We start from the raw sequence: 15,903 nt of genomic DNA, 5'->3' as shown, positions 1-15,903 counted from the left end.
AGGGTTTCAAGCTGTCCAGATGAAATATGTTTTAGTTCAGACGTGCACTGTTTTAGTCTGGTAATTGTGCATAATTGAAGATGTTGACATCTAGCGAAAGACGACGTTGAAGGTATTTAGTTTCATATTGTTTTGCACATTTATTAACTCCGTTTTTATCTGTTGTCCTGCCAGGAAGTGTAATATGAAGTCTCTAGTCATGCAAACCATTGGCCTGTTTTGAAAATTGTATTTTTACTACAGGTCAATATGCTTACACAGTAGACTAGTATAACAGGGAGTAAAAGTGTATGTGCAATAATGTCGTTTTCTCACTAACTGTGCATGTCATTGAAATATGCTTATATCATTGGATAATAGGCTTTTCACGTGATGTTCTATGAGTCGATGAAAAACATTTTCGAACTATTTATATAGCACAACTCAGTGGATTACTTTTATTGTACAATGGATCAATGTGTATATATTTATATTCTACGTAGATCTAAAATATAATTTATAAAATTAGAAAAAAAAACAGTATTGTAATGTAATGAAATGTAATTAAAAGAATTGAGTATTTCACTTTTGATGTTTCATTGGCGTGTAAAAGCCTTAACCTATCGCTCATTTGAAGTGCTTCATTGAAAATATGCTTCGGTCAACGGCTTAACACGTCGATGATCGAAACATTAAAGTGTAAGTTTACGTTACAGGATCTTTTTAAACTAGAATGATGGTTCCCTTGGTTACTATCTATACATTAAATGAATATACTGTTGTATAATTAATTACATATATGATATTTATTTAACTTTAAAATCGAATATTAAGTAATATATAGTAATACTTAATTGTCAAAGAATATTCATTGTTGTTGCAGTTTTATTTATGTCTGGTAATAAAACTGCAAACTCCTAGTCTTGTTGAAAGTATCTCATTAAATTAAGTTCCACTTTCAACAGTTGGCACCCACGTCATTAAGTTTTCTTCTGTATTTACTAGCCCTTCGGTGAAAAAAAACCACATCACTTGTGACACCTGTAGCCCGTTTTAAATATTTTATTTTTTTCGACTATCAGTACTGTGTCTAGGGTATGTAATCAGCATTTAATGTATTGATGACAACATTTCTCTACTGTTCAGGGGTATATTTTACGGCCCAATTGTGTTATATTTTATACTTTATTAGGCGTTTTAAAACGTACCAAATACATTGGATATAAGGAGAATAGGTATTGTGTATGTGTCAAAGATTAATCAAGGGAACCAAGGTTATAGCAGTAATCAAAAGAATGCAATCCAGGGACAAAGACCAGACATGGAAAACAGACAAACACAAGCAGGAGCATAAAGTAACTAAAATCATACATACAAAGCAACAAAAGCAAATGAGCAACTCGGACTCCACCAAAAATTGGGAGCATGGACCAGGTGCACCGGTAGGGTAAGGTCTAGAAACACCCGCCGAGTTGCTCATAAAAAGTCAAGTCCGGGGTAGACAAACGAGGAAGAGACCAAAACACCACCGGGATTAAAATGTCAATCCAAAGCCATGAATGACGATGAAATCCTCATACCACAGGGCATACTGGCCCCAAACATCATTATACACAGGTGCAGCTAAAAAGTTGCCCCTATAGAAGCAAGGTGAAAACGAAACAAGATATAGGAGAGTTCTTCGTGATGTCATTACTTACATGTGATTTGGTTTTGGTTGGCAAAAATGCATTGTGTGGCATGGGGCTTCAGCTTTAAATCATCATAACGTTTTCGTTTTTTAAGATAATAGAAAAAATCTTTTGGTTCACTACACTGCTAATGAAACTCTTTTTATCCATGGAATTTTAAAATAAATATTCAGTAATTAGACTATATGAACATAGAATTTTAAATAATAATTTTATAAGAAAATAGAAGTTTACATATAAATGTTATTTCAAAATAATATTTCAAGTAAAAGGCTTATAAATTCATATACAAAATATGAATTCTTTTATCTAAAAGAAACATTTTACAGAACCAAAATTGGATTTAAGATAACAAAGCTAAGTTTGAAAATTGGGATTCTAATCATGAAATTGTTAATTGTTTATTTCGTTGTTTAATTGCCAATCAATTTGACACTTAATGATATGCAAATTAGTAAATATGACATTACTAATGAGATCGGCAAACTTCTATAAAGTGGCAAGTCATTCCTGACATGGGAAAGGCGCAGAAATACGGCAAGGTTTAAGTTCTTTTTAGGCGTAAGAAGATTTTCGCGCTTTTTCATTGGCGAATGGCGTTCGTATGGCCTTTGATCATATTTTGATTTTTTCAGTTTTGAAGGATTATCAATCGAGCGTGGAAAGTAAAATGTACAGACAAGCAGTTGCGAAAAAATATAAAATATAATGTAAATATAATCTTAATTTAGAGTCGGTGTCAATATATTTACAAATAAACAGATCTACACAGCTCTTTGACCGACCAAGTGATATTGTTGATAATGAATAAGTTTTAAAATTATATATAAATATAATCATTCTTAACATAATATCCAAACGTATTTCGGGTAGTAGTTATGATTAACTACAATTGTATGTTCCATGTATATAAGAGAAGCCTCTGTTTATATATGTAGTCAAAATAAACCCAACAAAAGTTAACCCCCCTTTTTATCTGTATCAAAATAGTTCCACATCACCACGGTTCTTACTACGTCCTTAATTAGACAGGTCAAAATATGACATATCGACTTGCGATAGTTGTTATATATTATAATTATGACATAATATATATGTATCATTTAACATTTCTGCTCTTAAATTGCTATGTATTTGCCGTAGTGAGATATACTAAGAATGATAGCAAATCCAACCATCAGACCTGCGTTCTGATACAGGAAAACTTGCAACGTGCTCTCTGATTTACTCTTAGCTGATGTCGCTGCCTGATCATACATTTCAGGGATCTGAAAGTGAAAGCATGTTACACAAAATTATGTAAAATAACACTCAAGACACTATCTGTTGATACTGGATAACCGACAATAAAAATGTACCTATGAATTAAATGTTTGACTATACAGTTTTTACATACTATTTTTACCTTAAACAACGTTTGTACAGTTGAATTTCAAATGGGTAATATGCACCCTCGATTACTTTCTCGCTAAAAGGCAAAACTTCGATTGTACACTTTATATCAAGAGTTCATGTACATTTAAAGAAGTGATTGTACAAACATAATAAATACATACCATAGCTACTAAAGATATGTACACAAACAGACCACCAGCAAAGGCAAATATCCATTGATTGGCGTCAGTGTTTTCTCCAACCAGTATGCCTATGATCAAACCTCCATAACATACAACTGCGGCCAGAAAGTTATAAAGTAATGCTCTCTTGATTGACATTCCAGTATGTAATAGAATAGCAATGTCTCCTGCAATGATTTCTTAAATTGAAAAGACCACTACGAATTAAAGTTTCGTAAACAAAAACTAATGAATACTGGGTTTTATCCATTTAAAAACCACCAGAATTCTTATTATGTCTTTTCTCTCATGCTCATAGTTCTATTTAACACTAATGTAAGTAGACTGTATCCCTGGTGAAAGTTGTTTGTAGCAACTTCTAACAATTTGGTATTTCGTTGACAAAAAACTCTCTTTACTTTGTCATTGAATGGGGAACAACGGAGAATTGGATGGTATTATAAGTTATGATCTGCATTTGGAAGAATATGGCGCATTTCATTTAAACAGTTTATGTCATTCTTTAAATTTCTCCTTGGTAGCCTAACTGTTTCTTTATTACAACATATGGGACTTATTCTAGTACCATTATTCATTCTTAAAATTTGATTGTATCAGTCTTTTTTATTAATCTTCCTGCATTTTATAAGCGTTTTGAAAAAGATCGATTATTTCCATTTTCACAAAATAAAATCACACTAAGATGAATTAAACAAATCAAGTGTAACTATATCAATTGTAAGATTTGAAATATTGTGTTCACAATGATATTTGCATGTTGTTTTATTTTAATATTTTTCTCAATTGTACTGAAATGTAATTTATGTTTTTACCTAATTCATGAGGCAATTCTTCACAAATAACTGCAAGTGAAACGCTAATCCCAGTAAATACATTCTCTGTAAATCCAGCCCCTATTGCCATCCCATCAACAAAGTTATGAAGACTATCGCCGGCTAACAGCATCCATGCCACACTAGCCACTCCATTTTTTGATTTATTTATTTCTGTCTTTCCGAAGTGAGAATGTCCGTGATCCATTTCCGATTTTGCGATGTGAGAATGTCCGTGATCCATTTCCGCCTTATCCGCCAGATCTATCATAGAGGTTGTTGGCCCGCTTTCATCGACCTCAAGATAAATAAATTTATCAGAATCAATTTTATGGCACATTCTTATAGGTACTTAAATAAGTCAGCATAATAGACATCTCTAGATTTTAACAGATCTAAAAAAACACATCAATTTTATTTTTGTTAATTGTTTTAATTATCTATGAAGTTATAAGTTTTGAGATAATATTGAAAGAAAGTTACTTCCTTCAAATACAATTTCCAAGGATTTTATAAAACCTTTTTCGTCTTTGATTTAACGGAAACTTTTTTGGGTCCAAATAAAAAACAAAAACAAAGCAAAAACAAAAAGCAAACAAAATAAAAAACAAAAAAACAAAAACAAAAAAACAAAAAAACAAAACAAAACAAAACAATAAACAAAAACAAAAACAGTACTGTGTATAGCTGTATTTAGCTTGATAAACTTATATTACAAAATGTTGGTAACATCGAAGTTAACAAAACTACTAGCCCATATAAGGTTTTAAGGTTTCAAAGCCTCACAGTTTTTTTCCAACGCCGCTTTTTGTTAATTTACGCCCAGTACCCGAGAACAGAAATAGTAGAGTAATAGAATTACTCTTAAATGAATGAAATAACAAACAAAAAAAGAAAAAAAAAAACATTTCAAATAATGGAAATGGCCGTAAATTAATAAACATCACCGGTTAAAAAACTTGACTCCGGCATTGAAACCATTAAAAAATTGTGTTAGGTGTTAGTGTAATGAAAAAATACAAAATCAAATGAAAACACTCTGAATGTAGACATATATCGTACACCACATAAATACACTAACTTCCTCTCCTTTTAGACACAACTTCAGTAAACGTTCGCTGACAAATACGAAGTAAATGCCTCCAATCACCATTGACATCTTCCAGTTATAATCTGCTACTGGGCTATCTTCACCAGTTAGACCTAAAGACTTCCAAAAGGTAGATAAATAGAAAAGAGATCAAGTTTAAAATAAATGACGTTTTAGTCAAATAGAAAATAAAAGTTGTATTTAAAAAACATTCCTTCGGTTGATGGACTTTTAGAACACTGAGACTCAATCACAAGGACCCAAAATAACCAAGCTCGTACGAAGCATCATTCAAAATACTCTAATAAACTAGGTAACTGTGGGGAAAGATCAATAAGTGATACCCCTATACCTTCTCAAAAAACCATAAAGAAAACTACCAACGTCATCTAGATGGCTATATAAAACAAACGGCAAATAACCGCGTCGGCTCATAAGGCATACGTCCAAGTTTGGTTGAATTCCATTGAGGGGTTTCATAAAAGTTCCTGACGGTCAGACAAAAAGGCATGCAGCATCACCTGTATATACCTTCCGCATTGAAGCAGTGGTATGATATACTGCTCTTTAGACATTGTTTTATATATATCTGGAAAACCTGTGCTATTCACAGTACACAAAAACATATTATTTTACATATTAACATATTTGTATGATTGTTGAAGAAAACACACATTTTGAGACAACGATTGTGGACGAATATTAAGAGGACTTTGAAGTGTTAGAGAGAATTCAGCTTATCATTTACGATCCTCATATATTGACGCATTTTTCGGAGTTTCAATTATTTTGTTTGATCCACTATGGCTAGTAATCTTATGATATTGCACTTTGTAATGATGTAATTTATCATTACATATTTTTCTGTTTGTACGTAAGGATTGCATTCCATTGTACCGTGTTATCCACTGCAATTTCTACAAAATGGACATATGCTAAGTTCTCTTGGTATATTATTCTATCTGCCGTTTTCAATCAGGAGTTTGTGGTTTATTGTTAAAAGTATTCACCTCTGGTATGAGAACAAGTAATCCAGTTCCAGCCAATGTTCCAACTGCCAGAGCAACGCAGAACATCAAAATTCTCTTGAATATCTGTGTCTCCATACATGGTCCTAGAAATGCTCCAATATTTGATATAAACACAATGACACTAACAGCACCTATACCATAACCCCACGCTGAAATAACAGGGATAAAAACGGTAATTACCCGGGCAACTTTGATAATCACAGTAACATTATCACAAAAATTCACTTTACAGATTTGTTTTATATATGATACACGATAAATCAGTGTGTATCCAAACTATCTACAGTTGAAGACTTTGGCTATCATATATACACAATTGTTTTGCGTCTTTCAAAAGCCTAGTAGAATAATGTTCCGTCTTTCAGTTACTAATGTAATTATAGAATAAAGTAGAAAGTTTATATAAATAAGATACAATAGAATTATGTGTATATAATTCAAAAATCAAAACAATGTTACTTGTTCTATGGTAAGCCTACTAAACGTTATATTTTTTTTATATTTATCAGTAGGAGTAGCAATATGCATATAAGAAATTAAACACGAATGTGAAAATCAAGGTGTCAAAGAATCTTACATCACAATGTATAAATATTCACATTATTTTAAATGTGGTGCTTCCATCAACCAGAATATGTCTGTTTGCTGTAATAAATGCTACAATATGGCTACTGTGTAAATATTCACATTATTTTAAATGTGGTGCTTCCATCAACCTGAATATGTCTGTTTGCTGTAATAAATGATACAATATGGCTACTGCACAAGGAAGAAAACAATGACTTAAAATCATGCATCACCATATATATTACAATCGGCCTTATTGTTCGTTTCAGTCTTACTTGACTCGCTGCAACATTTTTGATTTGTCTAGAGATTCCATAGAGCAGCTATTCCGCACATGAAAATTAAAATGAGTTCTCAAAAATAGAAATGATACCTTCAGCAGAGCTCGGTTTCCTGTGATTTTGAGTGTGTTTAACTGTGATACTGCAATTGTTGATTTCAGTGAAGTATAAAAGAGCAGGAACTGCCTTCTCCAAACCGTCATCTGTCATCTTTCCATCATGTGCGTACATTTGGAATACATCATCATATCCTAGACACTATATATTAAAAGTTGAAAATTTATCTAAAACTTAGATATTTTTTTCACATTACATACGTTCAAATTATAATTACCGACTAGTTACAAAATTTCCCCAAAATTGATCGTCCAGAAAATTACAAAACCATTTCCTAAAACTTAAATATATTAATAAAGGGTTGAATTTCATCAAAATTGCTGGTCTATTAAATGATCATACACTTAAAGAAACTAGCTCTGCCCATTTTGATAATACTGAACGCCCTTCTGTCCTATTATAGTGAATAATACAAAAATGTGAACATGAGAAAGTTGAACTGAAAGCATTAGATTCTTTCTTCAAAACAGTTATGATAAAAGGTAACATCAGAATAAAACATTATGTGGAAATCTTTAGCCCTACTAAACAACATCAACACCGTATTTCCCGAAAAAAAAATACAAACTGAAAGAACTCAGCAAGGAGTTTTGTTCCTGCTGATAAAGCTGCAAATGATATTATTACCTAATTATAAGGTTTTATCTTGTTTATTAAATATACACATATTTTTCTCTATTTTCAAAGTTTATTCAGGACAGGGCGATCTATTGCACTGTCGATGTACTATTGCACAGTGCAATAGTCTCCTTGAGGAGTCTATTGCACTGACCCCATAATGACCTTTATCTAAGCCTTTTGATTGGTTGAACTTTTTTTAAGCGCTTCATTAATTTTGGAATTTACACACAAAGCACTCGTGTGTAAAAACGTAGATGTGACTCTCGTCTGCCAATTCGTAAACATGGAGCGGTCAATTTCCTATTCCTGGTCGAATGGTTGTCTCTTTGACATATTCCCCATTTCCATTCTTTATAATATCTCATAGACAAATTAGATAATAAAACAGTTATTAAATGGGTTGGATGCAATAGACCAGAACATTTGTCCTTTGGTACTGAGAATGATCAAGTGTTCTATTGCACTGGGCCGTTGGCCTCGTTGTCCAACCCATTTAATATCTGTATATAATTGTTATTTGTCGTAAATGTTATATTGAAATTCTACAAAAAGAAATTACAAATTCACCAACATTCCAACTGACTAAAATTGACTGTTATGAATCACGATTTATGGCGAGAATAAATAAAGACCCTCCCTTACAACATTTGGTAGAAAATCTAATAACACCTTTTGACATTTGGACGAATTTTTTGGCTCTAAACAACGATGACTCACTAAAGATATAAATCCTGTAGAACTTTTTGAATTAACCAAATTTTGATACTAAAGTATGCTTAGTTCTTGATTTTAGTATTCATAATAAATAGTAAACATAATACTAAAGTTTCCGATATAAGGGATGATTTTACATTCACTATTGTCAGCTATCTGTTTTTATGGTGTTCATTCTCATTTTTGACCTTTTATTATTGATATCATACCATGGGACTTAAATGACTGTATCTATTATTGTGTATTTTTAGTGATGTTCTAAGTTTGACTTAGGAGTACTCTCTTATTATCAAATTCACTTTCGTTTTATATCGATTTCCTGTTTTATGGGATATTGATTTATTGTGTCTGTTTGTGACCTTAGTTCGATGGTGCACCACCATCTTAATCACTTCTTAATTTATCCATCGCTGTGAGACTCCTCACTACGTAAGTAGAACTTTTTGTTTTTATGATTGTATATAAGTGAGGTATGATTTATTATTGTGAAAAAAAATGAATATTTTTGTGATTTTGAGATACTTTTTCAGATAACTATTTTTACCTTTCTATGTACACTTCATTTTGATACTTTTTTCGAAAAGAGTTATTTTTTCTTTTCCATCTTTTGGAAATTCATTTGTTAATTTATGCTAATTTAATGTCCATTGTGGTTTTTTTTTGTTAACATTAAGCATATGTTTTGGTGGGTTTTATTCAGTTTGTTCTGTTAGTAAATTTTCCCTTTTTGTTTCTTTTCATAGTTTTGTTTATCGCATTATAGTCATAATATCAACAGTCATGCTTATGTAACATTTTTTCGTCATGCATGTGCCACGCACGTGTGTTATGGCCATGGACCATGGACGTGGATCATGTAACAATAGATATTTGACTTTTTGATTGACTTTGGTAATACTGTATGTTATGCTCCATACAAAATAGTAAAAATGTAGTTAATTTCAACCTCACAGCGATTACATACATTAACTTTATAAAAAATGCACTTTGATGAAACCAGCGAGAAAATGAAAGATACTTGCGATAAAATATGGTTCAAAATTGAAGATTTGATGTTTACGCTGAAAGATAAACAAACTCTTGATGATTTTCGGTAAATCGAAAAATATTACTGACATTTCAAACATTTCTTCATAAAGTCCGAGGAGTATAAAGGATAAAGTATAAAGGTAACAATAAAAGAAATATTTGAAGAAGGCTGTCTGAAGTAAGTGGTTCTAGCAAGTTAACAGCAAGTCAAAAAGGGCTAAACCGGAGGCAGAAAAGGTATGTTTGCAGTATGTGAGAAAAGAAGGGGAACTTTTAATACAAAAGGCAAAGCTTGAAGCTAGTAATATACTTCCAGTATGAGAGATGTAACTACCCCGTCTGTTCCAAATATGCCCTTGCAATCAGACTTTCAACCTGTTTATACTACACAAACTTGTTATTATCCATCCTGTTGTCAACCTCCATCATGCCCACCTACATCTGTGAATCTTATGAATATAGCTACAAATGTTCCTTTGTCATCTTAACCTCAGTTATTTTCACAAAACAATAACTATTGACATTGCTATGTTCGATATTGCAAGGTTCATGCTTAGGAATAATTTATTGTTCTCAAAGTTCAGTAACTTTGATGATACCCTCGAGACTTTAATGTCCTGAAAAGCGTCTTATCAAAGAGTAGTAAGAGAGTTAGGAATCTCTCCCTTTGAGAAAATGGATCTGTTAGTCAAGTGGTTGGGTACGGAATCTGCAAAATTCGTCAAATCCCTTTCAGCTGCTAATACGCATGATCCATCACAAGCTTGTAGACAAATACTGAATAGGCTAGAGGAACGGTACGGTTGACATGAAATGATTAAACACTCTCATAAAAGAAAACAAAACTCCTTTCCAAATTTCACGAACATGACAATAAGAGACTTTATGATCTAGTTTATATCTTGATATCTTGACTGAAGGCGAATCTGCCATGTCCATCTTGTTCTACATTGTTGAGGTAATTCAATTCTTAGTCTGGGGTAGCTATATATGTATGTGGTTACTTAATGATTTTTGACAGGGCATATTGAATGAAATCAACATAATAGAATCTGGAGCAGAAGTTGACATACATGTATGTGAAAATATACTAACTATATCGACATTCTCCACAGGGTCAAAATCAAATAAGCCAAATTTGCATAACGAATGATGTAAGTTCAGAAGTACATGTAAGCAATGCAACAATAGACATCATATAAGCTTATGTATATCACAACAAAGAAGAGGTGAACTAACAAGCAGACCATGTTATAGATCGAGAAACGAAGGCACTACTAATGATCAAACCGATGGATGCCCATCAAGCCACTGTTAATCTTGTCTACGACAACAACGAAGACACTACTGCCCTATTTGCATCAACAAGTGAGACTCAATCAAACGCACTGTTTAAAAACCGCTATAGCACCAGTTGAATACGAGAACATTTCAGCAGAAGCTTACATACTTCCCGGTAAAGGAACGCAGAGATCGTTTGTAACAGAAGAGTTTGCTAGAACACTGATTCTACGAACAGATGGCCGAGAATCCCTCCAATTTTCCTTATTTGGAGGTGGAATAAACGATGTGCGGTACTTAAAGAAGTCTACAGAATTCATAAAATCAGACAAAGGACAACGCATTCCGATCGAAGTTCTAATTATTCCTAAGATTGCCATGCCACTACAAAACCATCTTCGTGAACTGGACAGACAATCAAATTATTTGAAGGGATTAAATATAGCACACCCTATCTGACAAGAGGATACCATAGAAATATCACTGCTTGTTTGGGCAGATCACTATTGGGATATTGTTGGTGATCATGCTTAAGAGGAAATAGGCCTACCGCCGTGAAGTCTAGAAAAGGGTATCTGTTTTCAGGACAAACAACCAAGCGCTTTGATCCGACACAGCCTTCACCTATGACAAGGTTCAACGTAATGATTTCACACAAAGTTGAAAACCGAGATTTGGAATCATTCTGGAGACTTGAATCTACGGGTATAAGTAGCAGCACAGAATTGAACTAGGATAATAACGACGAATATCTGACTCGTTACCAAAGCGAATCCAAAGAATTTCGAGAAAACAAGTATCTCCCTGCGCTGCCATGGAAATGGAATCATGACGACTTGCCGACAAATTTTACAGTAGCCAAGAAAAGGACTGAAAACGTTGTGAGGCTCAGCAAAGATCCAAACACATTGCAACTTTATGGAGAAATTATAGCGGATCAAAAGAGTAGGAGATTCATAGAAAAAGCAACAGAAACCACCCAAGAACCGTCCAGATTACATCATTCCGCACCACTCAGTGACGAAGGGTAACAGCACTACCCCAATAAAAAATCGATACGATTGTAGTTGTCACCTGTCACCCAATCATGCCAGCCGAAAAGGCTTCTTTGTAGAAACACCACCAAATTTGAACGATTTAACGAAAATATTGTTACGGTGCAGAGCAAAGCCACTTGGTTTATCAAATGATATCGAGAAAGCGTTTTTACACGTAGTACTGAAAGAATAATCAAGGGAACCAAGGTCATAGCGGTAATTTAAAGAATGCAATCCAGGGACAAAGACCAGACATGGGAAACAGACATCTACAACAAAGAACATAAAGTAACTAAAATCATACATACAAAGTAACAAAAGAAATGGGCAACTCGGACTCCACTAAAAACAGGGAGCATGGACCAGGTGCACCGGTAGGGTAAGTGTCCTCTGCTTTTCTAGAAACACTCGCCGAGTTGCTCATAAAAAGTCAAGTCCGGGGTAGACAAATGACAAAAGGAAAATGAAGGAATGCGACATAGACACAACGCGCTTCTTTTGGTTTAGCGAATCGTCAGACCCAGAAAGTGCATTACAATTTAAGTCTTACAGATTCCGATCGGTGCTTTTTGGTGTAGCATGCTCACCTTTCATGCCATATGCAATACTACTCAAACACTTTGAACTTAATCATAGTACGCTAGAAGTAAAATGAAAACTGGAGGATTTAAACTGAGATCATGGACATCGAACAATGCAAAAGTACGTGAGCTCGCTACTGCTGAAAACGTTAGGACAAAGACATATGCAATAAGATATTAGGGATGCTTTGGAACAGCCAGTCAGACGATATTTTTCTTGGGAAACGGAAGTTCGATATCCACTATAATGTAACAAAGCATGAGATTTTAATGTTTGTTTGTTTGTTTGTTTGTTTGTTTGTTGGGGTTTAACGTCCGAGCAGCAATATTTCAGCTATATTCAGACGATGAACATGAAATGGATGATTAAATGAACATGAAATGAAAAAAAAAGGATGGGACACAAGGATAATAGGGTCGACAAATTTTGATTGCCACTGAAAAAAAGGGGGATAGGTAAGGTCGGGCAATTTAGCCTCCTGTGGCGGAGCGCAAAGGTTCCTACTCCTATCGAATACCACAGCAGGATTCTTTAACGTGCGAGGAACGTGACATCTTTCCCAACACGATGCACCACTATGGTTTGCGGTCAGGTTTTCCGTATTATAGCCTGACAACCCCAGCATGTAACACGCCAGGGGTACCCCATTCCACCACCTGGGGCACACATCCCAGTTGCTCTGTGGGCAGAGCGCCTAGCCCCCAGGCTAGGTTTCTGAGCACTATTTAGTCGCCTTTTACGACAAGCTTAGCGCTGCTGCAGGCCTATTCTTTTAACACCCGGACCTGCACGGGCATGAGATTTTAAGGATGTCATCACAAACATTTGATCCACTAGGATTGGTAAGCCCTATAACGATCAGAGCTAAAATCCTAATGCACGAAATTTGGAAAGGAGAACTCGAATGGGACAAAGAATTACCGGACAATTTGAAGTCTACTTGGAACAATTTAGCTATTGACCTTCAGACTTCATAACATTTAGCGCTGCCAAGATACTACTTCACCAAATGAATCGAAAGCATGCAAAACTACGCTTCAAATACTTACTGATGCCAGTCCAAAAGCGTATGGCGCTACAGCCTACCTAACAAGGGGAAATGATGTTTCTAGTAATTGCCAAGTCTAGAGTTGCTCCGTTAAGGCTACTGACGTTGCCACAGATAGAGCTCATGGGAGCCGTCATAGGAGCTAGATTAGCTTCACACGTGTTATCGATGTTGGACTTTGAGCAAATTGTATTTTGGACTGGGGTACAATCGTATTGCATTGGCTAGGATCTACAAGACAGCTCAAACGATTTATAGCGAATCGAGTGAATGAGATTAAGGAGTTAACTCACCCCACGAATGACTTACACGAGGAATACAAAAATGTAACTGCTAAACAAAATTGTGAAAGGTAGTTGTGGAACAAAAGGACCGATATGACTTACAGACGTCACAAATTGGCCCCGTTCAAACGGACAATCAATTTTATTGACAAAAGCTGAAGAAAGTGTGAATGAAAGCGAGATAGATAGCGAGAGAGGCCCGAATGATGCTAAAAGTACTACTATTGGAAGTATTATGATATTATGAATATTTCATATTTTTGATTGTTCAAAAAGCTGATTCGAACATCAGCATACATAATGCGTTTTGTACAAAACTGTAGACTACAACCCGAACTACGAAAGAGAGGATCATTGGCAATAGATGAACTTTAAAGTGCAGTCCGTTCATGATCCACACTGCCAGCAACTGAATAACAACAATGAGATGGAAATTATGATAACAAAACAACAGGTACCGACACGGAAAATGTCTAGACTTAATCAGCTAGGACTGTTTTTGGACGAATTTGGACTCATTCAATGTAATGGTCGTATACATAATGTGCCGATTCCCGAGAAAACTAAGTTTCCGTATTTAGTACCTCCAAGTAATCCGTTCACTAGGTTGTTGATTATGGATGCACATGCTAAAATGTTACATTCCTGATTGAATTCAGTAGTAACGTGCACTCGACAAACCTACTAAATCCCTACGAATCGTCAAACAGTAAAGAAAACACTGAACATATGTGTTATATGTCGCAAGGTTAAAGGAAAATCGTATCGTATAGAGCACCAGATCCACCACCTTTACTGAAAATGGATTTGAAGACGCCCCACCTTTCATGGTTTGTGGTATAGATTCCACTGGAGCATTGTTAGTCAAAAACAAAGATGGAACTTTGGCAAAGACCTACATATGTCTATTTACATGTGCTACTACTAGAGCTTTACAACTTGAAGTCGTACCGAATTTGACCGAGCATGCGTTTATTCAGGCATTCCGTCGATTTGCCAGCTGTAAGTCGTTACCTCAAACACTACATCATTCACTGCAGGATACGACGAGTTAAAGAGACTATATAATTCACAAACACTGAAAGAGACTGTTTCCAACGGTGGAATTGTATGGAAATTTATTCCTAAACATGCTGTCTGATACGAAGGTTTCTGTGAGTTCCATAAATTGTCCAGATACAATGAACAATTAATACGAGTTGGAGAAGTAGTGCAAATTCATAATGAACAATTCACAAAGAATTCATTGGAAAATAGGACAAGTTAATGACATTATACGAGGTAACTTCGGACTTATACATTCCACACATATTAGGATGAAAAATGGTGATACGACAAAACCAATCGTCAAACTATATCCGTTGGAGATTTACGATATTAATGACAACTCGAGACAGAATTCTGAAGGACGACCAAGACGACAAGCGAGTGAAAAGGCCAGACAGCTGATAAAAAGGTGGTGTCAACCCTGATGATGTGATATAAATTTCAAGATATGTAATAATAGACTCTACACGTGTAAACTATTTAAATTATAAATGTCAAATTAATTTATTTCTTATATCCATTCTACGCATGTGTTTGAACTTTAAGAGTCAATTGAGTAGATATTTCCTTCCATTTCTGAGCAAGTAGTTTAAGTTCAACATGCAATTTCGGTTAAGATAATCGGGGACTGCTTCAAATTTCACTCTTTCATCTAGGCCAAATTGCTGAATACTTACCAGGTTTAGACTGTTGCTAAAACAAAACTCTGAATAAGTCGTGCTGTTACAGATGTACATCACGTTGTGGACCAAGCGTAAGTTAGAAAAGGTTAAAGCTTATGCTTTGTTAAACAACTACCGGTTGGTTGGGTCGTTATAGCAGAGGTTTGTCGTCTCGGGAAAGTTTATCCGCCTTCGTAAAACAATTATTCATCGGTAAAACTACAAACCTTCCGTTATGTGATATAAGTATCGACGTTAAAGAGATAAATTACATTTTTTTGTAAGGACTCCTGACGACCTTTTGTTATTGATATCATACAATGGTATTTTGATAATTATATTTAGCATTGTGTATTTCAGGTATGTTTTAATTCTTGGCAAAAGGAGTACTCTTATTATCACTTTCACTTTAATCAGATTTCCTGTTTTCTGTATTATCGATTTCTTATTTCT

The 15,903-nt window shown here is 34.5% G+C and overlaps 2 protein-coding genes across 3 annotated transcripts in view; one reads left to right on the top strand and one right to left on the bottom strand.

The window, feature by feature from the left end:
* Window positions 1-1,370: 1,370 nt before the first annotated feature.
* Window positions 1,371-15,903, bottom strand: part of LOC148609106 (metal cation symporter ZIP14-like) — a 17,209-nt gene continuing 2,676 nt past the window's right edge. Inside the window, exons 2-7 of one of the 2 annotated variants that reach the window (XM_088542472.1) lie at window positions 7,121-7,286; window positions 6,160-6,329; window positions 5,141-5,269; window positions 4,060-4,357; window positions 3,227-3,426; window positions 1,371-2,938 (exon numbers count right to left, since the gene is read on the bottom strand). In XM_088542472.1, coding sequence (XP_088398598.1) covers window positions 2,789-2,938; window positions 3,227-3,426; window positions 4,060-4,357; window positions 5,141-5,269; window positions 6,160-6,329; window positions 7,121-7,286 — 1,113 coding nt within the window. In that variant the 3' untranslated portion in view covers window positions 1,371-2,788. The remainder of the gene's footprint in view (window positions 2,939-3,226; window positions 3,427-4,059; window positions 4,358-5,140; window positions 5,270-6,159; window positions 6,330-7,120; window positions 7,287-15,903) is intronic. The other variant, XM_088542473.1, reaches the window with a different exon arrangement.
* The window catches only part of LOC148609105 (uncharacterized), a 22,575-nt gene continuing 15,317 nt past the window's right edge, over window positions 8,646-15,903 (top strand). Inside the window, exon 1 of the mRNA XM_088542476.1 lies at window positions 8,646-8,909. The gene's annotated coding sequence lies outside the window, so the exon portion shown is untranslated. The remainder of the gene's footprint in view (window positions 8,910-15,903) is intronic.

The sequence above is a fragment of the Perna viridis genome, chromosome 8 (genome assembly GCF_037379345.1).
Source record: "Perna viridis isolate PV_CMFRI_1.1 ecotype Kerala chromosome 8, ASM3737934v1, whole genome shotgun sequence".
NCBI classification, from domain to species: Eukaryota; Metazoa; Mollusca; class Bivalvia; order Mytilida; family Mytilidae; genus Perna; species Perna viridis.
Note: the sequence above shows the minus strand (reverse complement) of the source record. Positions and strands in the feature narration are given on the sequence as shown.